At 50.1% G+C, this 17,620-nt stretch overlaps 2 protein-coding genes across 2 annotated transcripts; both read right to left on the bottom strand.

Annotated features, from left to right (window-relative positions):
• Window positions 1-7,894: 7,894 nt before the first annotated feature.
• Window positions 7,895-9,758, bottom strand: DEFB104B (defensin beta 104B). The gene is made up of 2 exons (XM_032468408.1): window positions 9,118-9,758; window positions 7,895-8,461 (listed from the first exon to the last, which is right to left on the bottom strand). The coding sequence occupies exons 1-2, from the start codon at window positions 9,281-9,283 to the stop codon at window positions 8,277-8,279; spliced, it is 351 nt and encodes a 116-aa protein (XP_032324299.1). The 5' UTR covers window positions 9,284-9,758; the 3' UTR covers window positions 7,895-8,276.
• A 5,014-nt stretch (window positions 9,759-14,772) lies between these two features.
• Window positions 14,773-17,267, bottom strand: DEFB106B (defensin beta 106B). The gene is made up of 2 exons (XM_032468405.1): window positions 17,219-17,267; window positions 14,773-14,915 (listed from the first exon to the last, which is right to left on the bottom strand). Exons 1-2 carry the CDS (start codon window positions 17,265-17,267, stop codon window positions 14,773-14,775), a joined length of 192 nt encoding a protein of 63 aa, XP_032324296.1.
• Between the last annotated feature and the right edge of the window lie 353 nt (window positions 17,268-17,620).

Below are 17,620 nucleotides of genomic sequence, written 5' to 3'. Positions count from 1 at the left end.
TTGGAAACTAAAATCATTTTTTTTGTTTTGAATGTATTTTTCATAATTTTACTTAAAATATATAAAATTGTATCCCATAATTTCTAAGACAGAAAATTATCTTAAAACTTTTATATTATGAGTTTTTATGGTTTTTTTACTTTTATGTTTATATGGAATATTCCTTTAAGTAGATGTACCTTAGTTTATTAAGCAATTCGCTTTATTTTGAACATTTAGATTTTTTTCAAAGTTTCTCAAAATATTTTCATGATTTCCTAAGGACGATTTTTTTTAATTAAAAAAAGGTAAGACAACTTGACATGAGCTTTACCCTCTGAAGAAAGTTTTAGATGCACATGACAGGGCTGTGACGAGGCACAAGGCTGTACCGCAGACGAGCAGGACTTGCTCAGCGTGCGCTGCTGGTGACTGTACATCCACTGAAGAGCGGTTGCTGAGACGCAGGATGAGTCAGCAAGTACAAGTATTTTGTGTCTTGCAAACTTATTTTAAAAGCCTCTTCACAAAGAGGTTATATAAAATGGCCATGCGTCTGGTTTTGTCTGTAAGTACTGATTTGATCTTGGCTTCGCCGTTCCAAGTGTCAGCCTCGGGAGTGTGCCCGAGTGTGAATTGTGTCTGGAACACATTTCTTCAGAAAGAAACCTGGAAAGAGGTCTGCACCCCTGGTTTGGTCACTGTGAGCTCTGGAGGCTGGACTGCAACCCAGATACTCAAACATGACAGTATCAGAAAGGATTCTTAACTCATAAGAACTAAATAAAAATGTAGAAAGAACGAGGGACTCAGATTTTCCTGATATGAGTTAGCTCGCTAATAATTAACTCCAGCCTAAAACTAGTCACCACTTACAGTTTATAGCAAGTTTATGCAAATCCCGCTGTTTCTTTACTGATCTGTCAAACTGTCTTTGAATCTTCTTTTGAGCAGACATGCTCGACGCAAAACCCCAAGGTAAACAACAGATTTGTTTTGTGCATAGAATATAACCACTCCTTCCTGTAGGTTTACCCGCCAAGACCGCCACAGCTGGTCTACTTGGGAAATGAGGGGTTAGAAGTCAGTCCAAACTCACTGGAAGTTTCAGGGGAATCCACACTTTAAAGATGTAGGAGAGGAAACTAAACCTAAACCGGAGCAGGCACCACCGCTTACCTTCCTGCCTCCAATCTCATGCAGTCCCCGTCCATCCCCAACTCCCCTGTCAGAGGAACATTCTAAAATTGAAATATGATTACGTTCACTCCCTTGGTGCACCTGGTAACCCTCCCTCGCTTAGCAGTCCAAGGTCTTTAGTATAGTATTTATTTTCTTTGAGAATTTCTCCCCATTTTCCTGCGCCCTCCTCATCTGATACTTGTCATTAGTCCCTCTCTTGAGGTTCTAAGCTTGTGCCCCTTTTCTTAGCAAATCATTCTTTCGTGTCTCCATGACTTCCTACAAACTATACCCTTTGCCTGAATATCTCTTCTTCTCTTTTTCCCTTAACAAACTCCTAGTCATTCTCCAAAATCCTGCTCAAATTTCCCCAGGAATCCTTTCTTAATTCTCTTATATCTATCTTCCCCATATGTAGCCACATTGTAGAATATGTAGCATTTTGTTGTTTTTTTACTTATTGAGATGATTTCCTCTCAATATTCATGTTTCCAATTCATTACCTTCATGTAATGTCTCCATTGCATTTCTCAGTGCCTAGACCAAAAGAAGGTACTCAAAAAGTACTTTTAAAATAAAAGACTGAATTACTTGCATGCTTTCCTATGAAAGTTTATTACACCCACATTTATCAGCAAAAATTGTGTGATTTGGAAGATACTGCACATCTCAAGCTAAGGCACCTTCTCTAAGATCGCATCCATAAGACCACGTGTAGCCAGTTTTCATCTTTCCTTCTGCTGCAGTAAAATGTTCAGACGGCTGGCACAGACAGCAAAGCTCAGGGCCTCCCCAGTCCCTTCTCCAGACACCTGCTTCTGCGCTGACGGCCGGGGGAGGCAGCGGACAAGCTTCGTCTTCTGTGTCAACAACCTCAGTTCTGAGGTAAACAGCAGGCGTCTTTGGTCTTGAAGCAGTAGCCTAGTTGTAGTTCCATGTAGTTACAGTATTTTTGACACTTGCCTTCGCTTTTCTTGCAGTTGACAACTTTGAAATCTGGTTCAGGCTCTGGATAAAGAAATACCCAACGTCAGGCTCCTCAGACTGTCTCAAGAATCAGACGCTGTTACCCCAGCCCAGGGGAAGGGGTGGGGGGCGGCGACGGATAGGAAACAGAGTTCCTCTGCGTGTCTGTCATATTTCGTGCAATCATTCTAGTAGTAGCAAACTCAGATCCTGGATTCCCTGAACAATGAACTGTCAATTCAGAGGCAGCTGGGAAGAGAAAGCGAGGGGTGTGTTGTGATACAAATGTTTTACTTTAAATAATTTAGCATGTTGTGTAAAGGCACAAACGAGGCCTCTCCGAGGCAAACGGTGGAGTGAGACGGCCCGACTGAGCACGGACTGAGACGCGATGGTCCCTGGGGGAGAGGACCATCCCTGAAAGCGAGGTGAGACATCTAGGTGGGGCCATGTGAACAGAGGTAGCGGAGGGTAGAGTTTGAAGAACTGAAAGACTTATTTTCTCCCCCTCAATGAGGGAGCGCTGGGGGCAAGCCGATGCCTTAAACACGTGTCAGGTTACTTGAGTCACGTGAAACCGGTATGTTACCCCAGAGTGCACGTACCGAGGTTATCAGACATCAAATTTTCACTGATGACAACTGATGGAAGAAGGCAAGGAGCGTGTGTAGAAAAAAGCAAAAGCTGATGAGCACCACGAGAGCAGAGGCCCAGCATCAGAGAATCGGCCCTCAGCGAGTGTGGGGAGGACGGCTGCACGCCAGCGGCACCCGTCACCTCAGGCTCTGCCCCTGGCTTCACATTTGACCTTCAGACAAATTAAGTGTGACGATGTTACCCTCTTCCTGTCCTGGTCCCTTTCAGTCAGTACACGTTACAATCATCTGGCTAGATCAGTGAATCAGCTGGTCAATCCATTAAAATTACTTTCTTATCACTTCACTTTTCAGATCAATAGTCTTTTTTTAATCTATAAAAACCTGTACATATGGAACGTATGAAATGTGATGAGTTCGGACATATGCGCACTCCCATGATATCATCCCCCCAATCAAGGTGATGAACGTATTTATCACCTCCCAAAATTGCCTTGTGTCCCTTTGTCTTTGTTTTGCTTTGCTTTTGTTTTTCTCGTAGTAAAAGCATAAGATCCACCCTCTTAACAACTTTTTAAAGGTGCTGTGTTGTGCACCCTACGGCTAGAATGCATCCTCCAGCATAACCAAAACTTTCTCCTGTAGAACAACAACTCCGTTTACTTCTCTACCCCCATCCTCTGCAAACACCATTCTGCTGTCTACTTCTCTACCTTTGGTCATTTTAAATAATATATATAGTATATTACAGTGCATAGTTTCAAGTTCAAAGCTATGAAACCAACTCCAGATATAGAGCTCTGCTTCTCCCGAGAGATTCACCTCCCCAGACCTGTTATCCGTCTAGCTAAGCCCCAACACACTCCAGGGGTCTGAAATGGCGTTGCTGGCAGGTGAACCCTGAGCCCAGGACCATCTCAACACCGCTGAGAGCTTTCACATCTTCCCAGGCACCCCAGCCAACGACGCAGAGCAATCAGCGTTAAGAGTCCCTTTCTTGTTGGAATTCAAACCTCCTCTCGATAAAGTTTGCCCGCTGCCTGGCTTAGTCTGGTCCACTCAGAATAGTTACTGATGGCTAGTCCCCATCCTGGCAGCCTGGCGTCCTCTGCCCCCTCCCAGGAGGCCTTCCCTGAGCACTCTCTTTCCACCTGGCACTTAGCAAGTGCTCAGTACATCCCACAGAGTGAGTCAACCCCAAGGCCAAGGGAGCGGGCTTCCCACCCGCCCTGGGGAGGACATTCTGACCCAGGGCCTTCTCCTCTGGCTACCGGCTTTGGGGGAAGTCAGAGAAGTGGCCTCGGACACCTCTGCTCTGGTCCTTTCAATGCTCCCACGTTTTACAAGGCCTTCAGGGGTCCCGCTGTCAGACCCCCATGACCTTTCCGACAGGAGGGACAGCGTAAGCCACCAGCACAGGGTCTTCTAAGCACATCCCCCCACTCTCACCCCCATCTGCACACCTTCCCGGGATCTATTCTTCCACTAAACGTCTCCGAGTCGATGACCCTGCCATGGGCTTTGTTACTCACCCTGGAAAGGGGGCGTGCGTGGTAAGAGGTAGCGTTTTACGTGGTGGTGAAGCTGGTGAGACCCGTTTGCTCCTTGTCCAGGGGCCTCTTCCCTGGGTTCTCGGGGACCCTCCGTGCCTCGGCGGGTAGCATGGGTGACCCTGGATAACCCTGTTCAGGAGGCAGCACAGGAGAGGACGTTCAAGGCTCTCCATCCGCAGACCCATGAGGATGAGGTACTTACAGGACGAGTGACAGTGAAGACGGCAGGGGACGGGGTTGTCGCCCAGTGGGTATAAAGCTCCAGTCACACAGGACGGAGACGTCCCAGACCTTGTATCCAGCGTTGGCCTCTAGACAACAACACAGCGTTGTGTGCTGCTCAACTTGCTGGGAGGGGAGCCCTCACGCTAAGTGTTCTTATCACAGGAAAACAACAGCACAAACCAACACGGGCGCCTGGGGACGTGCTGGGGTGCCCACCCCGCTGGCTGTGGTGATGGGACCACAGGTGTTTTCTTATGTCCCAGCTCATGAAAATTGTGCACATTAAGTCAGGGTACCGCACTGTGAATCATTTTACCTCAATAAAGCTGTAAAGAAAGAGTGGCGGACGGATGGGGCGGGTCGGAAGGGGGACAGATGTTACTTGCGTCCGTGCGTGTGTGCGTGCGTGTGTGTGACAGTCAGAGAGGGAAAGGTGTGGGAAGAGGGGGCAGTGGAGCCTGACCGCCCCGAGGAAGCCAAGCTGAGCCCCCCCCGGGGGCATCACCAATGTTGCTGTTGAGACTCCCTGAAACTTAAGGTCCCTCCTGAGACATTCTGCCCTTCTCCGTCAGGGGAGGGGGTGCTGGAGGGATAAGAAAATGGAATCAGGTTCGGGAGGCCATGCCACCCGCAGTCAGTGTCGTTCACAAACCCCGGCCGAGACCCCTCCCTGAAACCCCCCGGGAAACGGGCTCCCAGGGCTGCGTTCCCAGCCTGGACCCCAGCCTGGAAATGACCACAGCGCTTACCTAGAAACAGCAGGACCCCGAGCAGAAGGGTGACCGGAGGGAGGAACCGCCTCATGTCACCCAGGGGACAGCAGCCGGGCCAGGCAGGCGGGCGGGCGGGCAGGGCTCCTTTATAGCTGGGCTGGCGGGGGGGGGGGGGCCTGCAGCGGGGAAGGGCTGCGTCCCACAGTAACACACGGGCCGCTTCTCTCAGGAAGCGCATGACATGCCTGAATGCCTCGGGTGGGTTCGCTGAGTGAGAAAGGACGAGGGAAGGGAGGGGAAGCGGGGTGGGGGTGGGGGGCAGAAGGCCACCAATTTCAGGAGCTTCTGGCTACAGCACTGCTCTTCCTTCATCCGGTGACATGACCGCAGCTGCCACAGCGCTTCCACCCTGTCTCCCAAACGGCCGCGCCCTGAGGCTGGAGAGGGACAGAGGCAGCGCCAAAGCAACTCCAAACTGTCCTTCCCGTTCTCCCCCTCAGGCTGCCGGCCCTTCTCTCGCTGCCCTTCGAATGTAATCTATCTGGCTCTTCTTCACTTTTCTCCCCCAGCCTCTAGTCTCCTCGTCCCCCCGCCCCCGGATGCCTGACTATTGACGCCGTCGGGTCCGAGTCAATTCTGCTTTGAAAATAAGTTCTGTAAAGGAGTCTGGGTTTTCTCTTCTAGTGATAATTACGCAAAAGGCGCTTCCTCCCCTCCCCTCATTCTCTTCTTGGCAGGTGTGAGGTTTCCTTTTGCTGCACAATCTCAGGCTTGCACAACCCAGGCAGCCTGTCCTGGACTCAACGGGAGAAGCCTAGGCTTTGGTTCAAGAGCTTTGTAACTACGTAACACCCAGCCTTACGTCAGTGTCTCTGGGAAAAGCGTTTATCCCAAGTGCCTCTATTTGCGTGCACCTTTTGGCCCACAGAAAAGGTCATAGCTGAACATAGGTCTGTTCTGCCTGGAGAAAGGGGAGGGCGGATGGAGAAAGTGGAGCAGGTACAACAGAGACTTGGCGTCCAGGGAAGCAGCAACCGAGGAGGAGGCCTGGAGCCACGTGCAGAGGCTCGGGGAGGTGCCCAGCATCACACCGCAGCAATCACCGACGGAGGAGCTGGGACGGCTTCTGCCTCGGGGAGCGTGGTGCTGCTGCTCAGGGTTAGCATAAGATCGTGCACAGCCTTTTGTTTTCAGGCATTAGGAAATTTTCCAATTCGAGAGGACCCTGGGGCCTCTGGTAGAGGTGAAGGGTGGCCGGGTGCTGATTTCCGGCACAGCGCCTTGCAGGTGGAATAGTAAGCAGCCAATAGCATCCAGACGAGAAGTTTGGAGGCTCAGGGTCCCCACTGTGAGACACCCACCCTGACCTGTGAAACAACCAGAGTCACTTGGGCTCTGATTGGCTGTTACATGGTGTTAAAGAATTAGTGCCAAATTCTTCCAAGTATGGTAATAGCGCTGTGGTTAGGTTACCCCAGAGGTGAAGACCCCAGTTCTTGTCTTACCCAAAAGATAAGGTTTACAGATTGGAGTTGGAAAGCACCATGTAGCAGAAGGATTTTAAATGACTTATTTAAAAAAGGAAAAGCCACCTCCAGGAACGGGAGGCGGGCTGATTCGGGGGGACAGCGGCAGTGTCCTCTCCCGTCTCCTACATCCTAGTTTAGAGGTGGGCTCTTGCTTGATTGGCAGCTCTCGTCCCTGGAGTGCTTAGTCACGTTTGGCCCCTGTGCGCATGTCCTTGCCCAGGACGCACACACAAAACCCACGAGGGGGGCTGAGCTGCAACGTGAGTTATAATACAATGAGCACGGGGCTGTGTCTGGTTAAGTCCTTTCTGCTGCCACGCAGTCGTGGCTGTCGGGTGCTACCCGGTTTCTTGCTGACATCATTTAGAAGTAAAGTCCCTTTTTGTTGGAGGGGGCACAACGCCATCTTCCGGACCATCCTCCCTCCCCTCCACTTGTCTGCCCGGCGCTCCCACAATCTACCAGTTACAGTAAAAAAAGACAATTGTTCTTTCTTTTGAGTTACACATTTCAAAGTATTTCCCTGTGACGTGACAGGGCATCGTGAGTGTTCTTGGAAATAACCGGGGGGGGGGGGGCTTATCAAGGGATGAAACAAGGTCGACCTCATGCAGAAGCGGGGTCCCGGCTGCGCGAAGGTTCACTTTACTCTTTTGGGCAAACAGACACAGTCCAGCCTAACAGCTCGCAGGTGGCACTGAGGGCCTCTCCTGGGAGGCACTCGTGCCCGGTGGCTGTTCTTGTCCACCTTAGTGGCCACTGACCCTCACCGGCTGGGTCATCCTCTCCCCCGGTGTTCGCAGAGCAGTGATATTCTCATCCTGCCGCTCCCCCTCCGTTTACGGGCTGCACGGCTCTCGTGGAGAGAAGCGTTCCCTCGTGCACCATTTGGTTCCCCTGAAGCACAGTTCGGGCGGGAAGGCCAGGTCTAGTGTTTTACCGCGCCCCTTACTTTGCCGCTTTTCAGGATCAGGAGTCGGGACACGTCCACCCAACGCGGCCCAGTGGCAGAGCCGCTCTCTGCTGCCACCTGCTGGATGTGACCCGCCACAGACGTCCGCTTGGGTCAAGCCTTCCCCCATCACCTCTTTTGTTTTTTCTCCCCGGGGCGTCTCTGTTTTGAAGTACGGCGTATGCCAAGCACATTGCACTTAATATGGATTCATTTTCCATTTTAATTGACAAAAGAAGTATATTACTGTTAAGCAGAACTTCTGATCAGAAAACAAAACCAAAGTTACCAAGGTGAATTGATATAATTCAGGCAAAGAAAAAATCATGTTCACTTAGGCTTGTGGCTGAACGGATATGGTTTTTTTTTTTTTTTGGTTCATCTTTTAAAGTATCGAAACTCACACATAACCGACACCAGGCCGAGGCCCTGGGTTCCGCTGATTCTCCCGCGTCGGCTCAGCACCGAGTGAAAGCTCTCGGCACGTCCTCACTTTGCAACTGGATTAGTGGCTCCACTGCGGGCCTTCTGGCTGTAAGGCCCCGAGAATGGACAGCTCAGAGGTCCAGCTGTTGGCGACTCTAGGAACCAGGCACCACCGGGTTTCTGTCTTTCATAGGATTCAATTTGTTGACGCTCCACTTTTTCAAACAGCACGCATAGGTGTTGAGGCATCTTCCAATTCTGAACTCGTCACTTTTACAACGCGTCCGGCAGCGAGAAGTCCCATAGCCACATATCCTGCCCGTGTCCAGGTCACTGCTCACTAAATAACAGAATGAGTCAGTGTGATTAGCTGCACCAGGGCGGAGAGGCAAGGCTTTGGCGCAGTGGTGTTTCCCAGGGGAATGACTGGAGCAGACTGGAGTGGTGGTGGGACAGACACGCGATGTGGTGCTAGGGATTGAACCCAGGACATCATGCATGCTAAGCATGTGCTCTACCACTGAGCTACGCCCTCCCCACCCTGCTCCTTTTGTATTAAGAGGAATCACTGCATTCCTTTTAATCCTAATCCTCTGACTTGATATGAAAAGGTGTAAAATTCAGGAGGGTGACAGAGTCAACTTCTGGGCAGATAAAGCTTTTCAGGAGGCAGGTGGGTGTCACCAGCGGAAAGGGGAGAAGGCATCTCTTACTGCAAAATCAACAATGAACAAGGGCAGCCGTCCTGCAGTGCAGTGAGAATGGCTAGTGTATCCCCCAGGGACGGCTAAGGGCCCCACACTTTCGAGCGGTGACGCCTTGCTGCGGCCAGGAGGTGTGCGTGAGGGCTGCCTTGCACTGCGTTCTACTCATGGCCTCAGTCAGGGCAGGGATTAAAGGCTGCAGAGTGCCACAGGACGTTTGTTCTAAGTCAGGTTTTCCCTCCACCTCCTGCCCTCTGCAAGTGCAGGTCTGTCCAGCGGAGAGTCTCTTTACCTAGAGGACCTTGGTGGAGCAGAAGAAAAGTGGTTAAGAGCAGGACGAGGATCCTCATGGTGCAAGGGTTGCAGGAGACACAGAGCAAGCCTGCAGGAATTACCGGGAGGCAGGAGGGAGCGGCTCTTTCCACGGGCGGAGTGCGGCCGCTGATGGCCAAGCTCATCAAAAGCCACGCTCACTGGCGATCCCTCCCCCGGGGACAGCACGAGGGGAGGCGCTAGGGACATCCGAAGTGGCCTGGAGACCGGGCCCGGGGGGCAGGAGGAGGGGGACTGTCATATGGCAGGGATCCTTTATGAGGAGTTGTTTGGAAGCTGGTGCAAGTCGCTTCATTTGTTTCCCCACCTGAAGTAAGAAGTGGACTAGATGGTCTCAGAGATAGTCCTGACTCAGAGGAAGGGACTTTCAGTTCTGTTCCTGTTCAGCTGGCATTAACTTGCCCCAGGTAGACTTCAGTCCGGAGCTTCTTGCTGCAATGGTGGCATGGGCCCGTGGGGTCCGAGCCCACCAGGCCCAGAACCGCGCTGAAACAAACACACAGAAACAGATCAGCACACGACGTGAAAGAGACGAGGGGTGTGGGAGGTGGGAGAGACGCAGCCCACTCCTGGAAGAAGGCCTGTGGGGTGGGGACAGCAGGTACCCCCAGGGAGCAGCTATCAAAGGCAGAGAGACGGGCCCTGCAGGCCGTGTCTAGGGAGGCGCCAGGCGGAGAGGAGCGAGGATCGGCAGGGAGAGTCTTGGACCGCATTGTGGGCCTGACACGGGTGAGAAGGTGGGGGTGGTTGGAAAAGCCTCAGACTGCAGTGCAGACAGGGAGCCCCCGCGCCAAGGCTGCCCCTCAGAAGACACCCTCATCAGCAGATGTGGCCGGGTGCTGGGTCTTACTTCCCGACTGGCAGCAGTGCCCTCAGCCGGGCTCTGTCCCCTCACGGCAGACGAGCCGGAGCAGCCAGGTGTGGGACCCCGGGCTCTCCCCACCTGCCTTGGTGATCTCGGATGGAGAGCCTCGGGGCTTCTATCAGCGGAGGGAGCGGGAACCCCCACCCACCGCAGTAACGGGAGGGCACTCCGCCCGCCCTCACCCCGCAGGGCAGCAGCGGAGGGGCCTCCGGGGGCCGTGAAGCTGGACGTCTGTGCCACGTGGCAGTTGCACTCCGACTTCAGGGCCTGCCCGGTGGGAAAGGAGGCTCCTCTCAGATCCAGAGTCTCATGGCACCACAAGCAAAACATCCAAGTTCCGACTAAAAATAACTCATCCACCAAGAGGCAGAGAGATGTCAAACTGGATGGAAAAACACAGCCAATAGATGCCAACACCAAAATGACAGAGATGTGAGAATCACCTGATAGAGATGTTAAAAGAGACATCAGAGAATGTGCGAAGACAGCACTGAGGGCTCTCGCACACCCCACGCCCAGGCCCCGACGGTAACACATGGTGCATCTGCGTGACAGCTAGTGACCGATGCGTCGTTACTCATTAAAGTCCCTCCTTCACTTAATGTCCTTAGTTTTCACCCAATATGCTCTTTCTGTCCCAGGATCCGCCTGGGACACCACATTTCCTTTCATCGTCACGTCCCCTCAGGCCCCTCTGGGCTGTGATGGCTCCTCAGACTTGCCTTATTTTTCCATGAATCCCCTATCTGATGGTTTTGAGGAGTACTGGTCAGGTGTGACTGTCCCTCGGTTGGGATTTGTGTGACATTTTTCTCGTGATTGGAGTGGGATTAGATGTTTTGGGGAGGAAGGTCACAGAGTAAAGGCCACTCTTGTCGTATGTGAAGGGTGTGTCCTATCGACATGACTTACCACGGACGATGTCGACCCCGGTGCCCTGGCTGAGGTCGTCTGGCCAGGCCTCTGCCCTGTAAGTTCACTCTTTTCCCTCCCTTTACGTCCTGCACTCTTTGGGAGGAAGCCACGTGCACAGCCCACGCTTAAGGAGTGGGCAAGTATGCCCGCCTCTCTGGGGGCAGAGCGCCTACGTCAGTCACTTGGAGTCAGGGGCGCTGTCTCTTCTCCTGTGTGTTTGCTTATTCACGTCAGTGTGGAGTCGTGGACATTCATGTTCCACTCTGGGTTGCAATCCAGCACTATTTATTTGTGTATTTACTTCTTTATTTCACTCACACGGATCCAGGTTGGCTACTGGGAGGCCTTTCAGCTGGTTTCTGCGTCCCTGGGGCACACTCCTGCCATTTTTCGTCTCTCTGTTTCGCTTTGAGCACTCCATTATGTGCTGGCATTTCAAGCTGCTCTGAGTTTATCATGTGTGTTTCCTGCTCCAGCCCTAGAAATCGCCATCTCTCCAAGGGTCCTCGGCCCCTTTTACTGGAGAATGACATGGAGAAGCCGCATCTGGGTCCCAGGTGTGCTCGCAGCTCCTGGAGCATCATTGCTTCTGGCCCTCCCTGCTGACAGAGCCAGGAAATGCATGTTTGTCTAATGACCTGTAACAGACACCATCTGTACCGACTCCAAGTGAAACATGAGTTCACGCTGATGTCTCCAGTTCTCATCCATCCCCACAAGGGTAACGCTTCCTGCTTATCTGTAACCCCGACTCCAGCAGTAAGAAAGCAGGCTCCCACCATCTCCCATCCATTTGCTCGACTGTTCAGTGCCAGTGTATGTGTGTAGCAGGATCTGAATCTCTACCTTGTATCTCATAAGAAACGATGCCATTGACTGGACTGCAATGCTTCTGAACAGGCTGTTTCACCTTCAGACTTAGAGATGGCACTGCTTTTCAAAGTGACTTAGTCAGCACCCCCACCTCCCGCCCAGTGCCTTCAGTGAAGCTGTTTTATACATTTACGATGCAGCTGGACTGTTTTGTCACACTCTGCATTCCAGCCTGGGGCAGCCCTGACTCTCCTAAATTATTTCTTTTCATTGGCATAGTGAACCCGAGTTCAATCTTCGTGCTGCAGAGTCCTAAGAGTTTTAACAAGGGCCTAGTATCATACAGGATGGTTTCACTGCCCAAACCCACTCCCTGTTCTTCCCCCAGGAAACCCCGGCAACCCGTGACCTTTTTACTGCCTCGCAGTTCTTCCTTTTCCAGGATGCCATGTAGTTGGAGCCATGCAGTCTGTAACCTTTTCAGACTGGCTTCTTTCGTGGAGCAATATGCATTGAATATTCACACACGTCTTTTTGAGGTTTGATGGCTCATTGCTTTTTATCCCTAAATAGTGTTTCATTATATGGATGACCCACAGTTTGTTTTCAGCTCATCTGTTGGTGGATAGCTTGGCTGCTTCCAGTTTGGGGTGATAGGAATAAAGCTGCCACTCACATTTAGGACAGGAGTTTGTATGGATTTAAGTTTTCAAAACAATTGAGTAAAATCCTACACGTTGATGTTTGAGAAAGACGCAAAAATAACTTAATGGAGAAAAAACAGACTTTTGGACAAATGTGCTAGAGCAACTGAACATCCACGGGTGGGGAAGAAAGGCCCTGGACCACTGCACAGCTTTGAGAGACATTAACTCTAAATAGTTCATGGATTTAAATGTAAATTTGAAACTACAAAACTTTTAGAAAAGAATATAGGAGAAAATCTTCCGTATCTCAGGCAACACGAAACGTTCTTAGACTTGATCAAAAACCATGATCCCTAAAAAGGAAATATGTCAGACCTCACGAAACTTGACAAATTTGCTCTGGAAAAGGTGCAATTACGAGGTTGGAAACACAAGCTGTGAACTGGGAAAAAAACCTGAAAACCATATATGCAACAGATAACTAATACCAAGAGTATGTCAAGGACTCTCGAAACTTAACAGTAAAAACAAACAAAAAGATCCAATTAGAAAATGATTACATGACAGATATTTCTCCGAAGGGGAGACAGAGATGAGAAATAAGTACGTGGAACGGTGTTAAATATTATTAATGTTCAGAGAAGTGCAACTTAATATCACAATGAGCTGTCAATACACAGTTACCAGAACAGAAGAAATAAAAAAAATGGGGACAGCTATTTTTGGCCAAGGCTGGCTAGAATGTGGAAAAGCTAGACCTCTCTTGCATTGCTGCTGGGACAGTAGAACAGCAGCCACTCTGGACGACAGTTCAGTGTTCTCTTATAAAAACTACACTCCCAACTACCGTAAGAGTCAGCAGTTTATCTCAGAATATTGAAAACTTAAGTTTGCTCAAAACCCTATAAACATCAATGTGTATAACAGCGTTATTTGCAATGGCACCAAGTAGGAAACCACTCAGACGTGCTTTGCGGGGTGAATAGTTAAGCAGCCGCAGTGCACCCATACCATGGACTATGACTCAGCGATGAAAATGGGGACTCCTGACACATGCAATAGCTCTGAAGACTCTCTAGGGAATTATGCTGAGCGAAAAGCCAGTCCCCAGGGAGGGGCATAGCCCAGTGGTAGAGCACGTGCTTAGCATGCATGAGGCTGTGGGTTCAATCCCCAGGTCCCTCGTTAAAAAATCTAATTACTCCCCCAAACAAATAAAAAACCAAGAAAGCCAGTCCCCAAAAGTTGCATACTGTGTGAATCCATTGATACGACTTTCCTAAAAGGACAAAAATTGTAAAAACAGAGAATGATTTAGTAGTACCAGGAGTTAAGGAAGAGGTGGAGGCTGGAGGGAGGAGGGTGTGTCCTAGGAGGGCAACACGGGGGTCTTTACGGCCATGGGAATAATTCTGTATCAGTGTCAGTACCCCAGTTGTGACGCTGCAGTACAGTTTTACAAGATGTTGCTATTGGGAGAAATTGGGTGAACGGTATAGAAGATGTCCTGGTATTATTTTTCACAATTGTATGTGACTCCACAATTGTTTCAAACCAGAAAAATGTCATAAAAAGGTTCACTGATTCCGATAGGATTAAGCATATTGACCTTGAGCAATTAAAAAGGAGGTAAGGCAAGATTTCTGAGCCCGCGTGGAACCAAGGCTGGATCTTAGGCCTAGGGAGCATGACAGGAAATCCTTACTTGAACTAGGTAACATGAGTGCGTAGAGCGAGAAGGTAATTTGGAAGTTAGCCAGTTCCCAGGAGAATAGTAGAAAGTCAATTTGGGACCAGGATCCTGGTCACTGGAGCTACTGGCAATTACAGAGATATTTATGATCCCTCTGCTTTCAGCAAATTTGACTTAACAACTGGGAGACAAGTTCATTGGAAATATTTAATTAACTGTCTCCAATTAAAGGCACGGGAGATGAGATGATTAATTTATATAGACAGGTGCATGATGCGTGGTGGTCCTTAACACATAGATGATCTCAACACACATCATCAGTGTAACTGTCTGTCTAGATATACGTTCATTTCTCTGTCCATCATCTGTCTATCTCAGCAGGTTGGTTGGGGTTGACTTCCTGAGTCAAGCTAGCGGTTTGTTGGTTATAATCATTTCTATTCCCGTTTTTTAAAAAAACACTAGGAGGTTTAGGAGCAATTCCTTTATGAAAAAATTTCAGAAAAATAAGCCAGGAGTCTGGGTCCATCAAGGTTAGCTACCCATGTTCCCCTTCTAAGTGAAGCACTTGACAAATGAATAAAAGATAGTCATTTATTTTATTGACGTGTCTTCTTACTGGAGGCTGGAGTGAAAACAAGATGGTCTGGGTCGTCCGTGTTGCTCTGGGGTCTCTAGTTCTTAACTTTTCCAGCACGGCTGGAGTATCAGACAGCACTGCTGAGACTTCTGGCAGAGACCAACAAGTTCTTCATTTTTCTGACAAGAGCGAACGCATCTCCCTTTAAGCCTGTAGCATCTCTCATCAAAAAATCCATTCCTGGCTACACAAGGGAAGGAGCCATCTGGATTAATCCTCTTCTCAAATACGTCCCAGTTACCAGGCACAGTCATGTCACTAGTCAGTGAAGGCTTCTCTACGAGCCGTCGCAGGGCCTTGTCCCGCCAGCAGGCGAGACGGCAGTGGGCAGTGCTTTCAGCGTGGTGGCTCTGCCTTTCTGTCATGTGGGACGGAAGCCGGGAAGGACAGGTCTGTCCGCCGGCGTTCTGGCTTAGGCTGCGTGGGGGCTTTGGGAAACAGGAGCTATTGTTCTTTGGGGATAATTACCGACTTGTCCCTATAAACACCTCCAGAGTCAGTGGTTTCCCTGACACACTCTCAGGTGCTGTCTGGTGACTGCAGGGGGACACCTGAGACTGGGGTGACACCCTACGACTGGAGTGAAAAAGAATACACACGAGTTTCCTGGGGAGGACACGAGTTAAGAGATTGCTTTAAAAGGCTCACTCTGATTTCCCCTCCAGATTCTATCAAATGTCTTCAGGAGCCAGAATGGGGACTACTTGGGGAGCGGCTCTCCAAGACATCGCTGTGTCTTTCTGCATAGAATGCTGGTTCTGCCTTTAGTACCGTCACTTGAGTAGCTGGCTTCAACTTAAAGACAGACAGCACATCGTACCAGAAGCAACATTTTAGAGCTGCATGATTTAGGTGTATGCAATGGAAGTGTCAGACATATACAAATTGCAACTAGTGTCAACATATGAAGATGCCTGATTCACATACACATAAAGCTAAAAACAGATGGACTGGTGGCAGCATGTGCATAAGTCGTACCTAGCATCAGCATATAGGTTTGTAAGTTTAAATACCCCAATATTCCAAAGCTCAGCGAGCCATGGCTCCCACCACAGGGATCTGTGTTCTCTCCGCCCTCCTAATGCAGCAAGGCTAGCTCAGGCTGGAGGTACTGGACCTCACTCTGGCGAGAGTCCTTGTACTAGGTCCAGTCCACAGTGATGGCCCAGAAAGAGAAGGAGCACCCCAGCCGGCGGGGCTTCCAGTGGGCGGTCACCGACCGTCACTGTTACCTAGAGGACAACGTAGCTGTGTGTGCCTGTGTGTGCAGAGACGGCCCATCGATAGGTCAGCTTCATTTAGTTACATTAGATAACTTTATACTATATAATCTTGTGTTGTGTTAACTAACTGTATAACAAGGATGAGGGATCTGAAGAGGATGCCTTGGTCCGTTGCCAATGTGCTGATCAAAGCCAGTGGAGGAAGGGGCCCCTGTAGGGGGACCCCCATATACTTGGTGCATAATCTACTCACACAGGGTTATTGCAAACCAGACCAGAGACATGCACAGCTGGTGTGAAAATTCTGAGCATCACGCTGGGGAGATCATTAAGTCTTGCACAAATCTGGACTCATTGTCAGTTCTGGAAAGCTCTCTCTTCAGCTATTTGGAAACTGGGATGAGTCTAGTCTCAGACTATAATTTGGGGGAAGGTCCAGATGGAGCCACTGGGGGTCCTCAGGAGCAGGAGAGAAAGATGGGAGCTCGGATCTGAGAAGGACATTTCCTCTCACTGTGGAGGGACAGAGTCAGCCTCAAGTCCTGGCTTCCCTCTTGCTTGTCTGTTTGACAGAGAAGTGCTTAGCTCAGCTGAAGTTTAATCTCTGCAGCTGTGAAATACACGTAAAATGGGCCTTCCAAGCCCAAAGAGTTGCTCGGAATATTACTAAATTAGAGGTAGGAAAGACGGCATTGTCATTGGAGAACTAAATGCGTTTCATTATGTGATATTTTTGCCTCAGCACCCAGCTCTGCAGCCTGTGATTAAGGAATGGCAGCTTCAGTTTTACTATTTTAAGTCATGCCGTGACTGGCATGGTGCCCAGCGTCTTCACGCTCCATTCCTTCTCTCTTCCATCTCTCCCTTTCTCTGTCCCTCTTCCTTACCTGTCTTAATTTCTATCACAGCTATTTTTTTTTAAAAAAGATCCACAGCTGGCTACTCTTGCTTTTAATTTTTTGTTTCAAATTTTTGTTCTTGTTAGTGAGCACGAGACTGGGGACCAAAAGGCATCTTTCCTGGCATATCCTGACTTCTCCCAACCTGTGACACTCCATCCTAGATAATAACGAACAGTGCTCAGGATTTACAGCAGAGGCATTAGAGGAAAGTCACCTCCTGGAGCAAATGTACCCCTGCAGGGCTGCTGGGCCGAGGGCACCACTGCGCTCCCGAGCTGGCCGCGCCCGGGGGCTCGCTGAGACAGCCCCGCGCTCCGGGCCTCCACCTCCAGTAAGCTTGCCCGCCGAGGTGCCCATTTTACCTGGCGCCAGGAAGAGGCAGACGGCAAAGAGAACGAGGAACGTCCTCATGACGTGCAGGTCCTGAGAGAGCAGCCCAGTGTCCGCGAGAAGAGAGCCGCGAACACCCACATTTATGCGTTTGTCCCCCCAGGAGCGTCTTGATCGGTGAGGCGTGTCGGGAGAGGATGCTTCCGTGCCCTCTCACGGGGCCCACAGGTGTGCGGGTGGAAAGACCCGAATTCTCCACCTTAATCCTCCCCCTGTGAGACAGGGAGTCGGATGCCTCTCTTTAGGAAAAGTAAGATTAGGGAGATAAGCTTCCATCCTCATCGCCCTGCTGCTCTGACTGCTGCTGATGTCGCAATACCTTAGAAGCATTTGTCGTAACAACCATAACCCCCCAAAAGCAACAGATGCTCGCT

Source organism: Camelus ferus, chromosome 26 (assembly GCF_009834535.1).
Source record: "Camelus ferus isolate YT-003-E chromosome 26, BCGSAC_Cfer_1.0, whole genome shotgun sequence".
Taxonomy (NCBI): domain Eukaryota; kingdom Metazoa; phylum Chordata; class Mammalia; order Artiodactyla; family Camelidae; genus Camelus; species Camelus ferus.
Note: the sequence above shows the minus strand (reverse complement) of the source record. Positions and strands in the feature narration are given on the sequence as shown.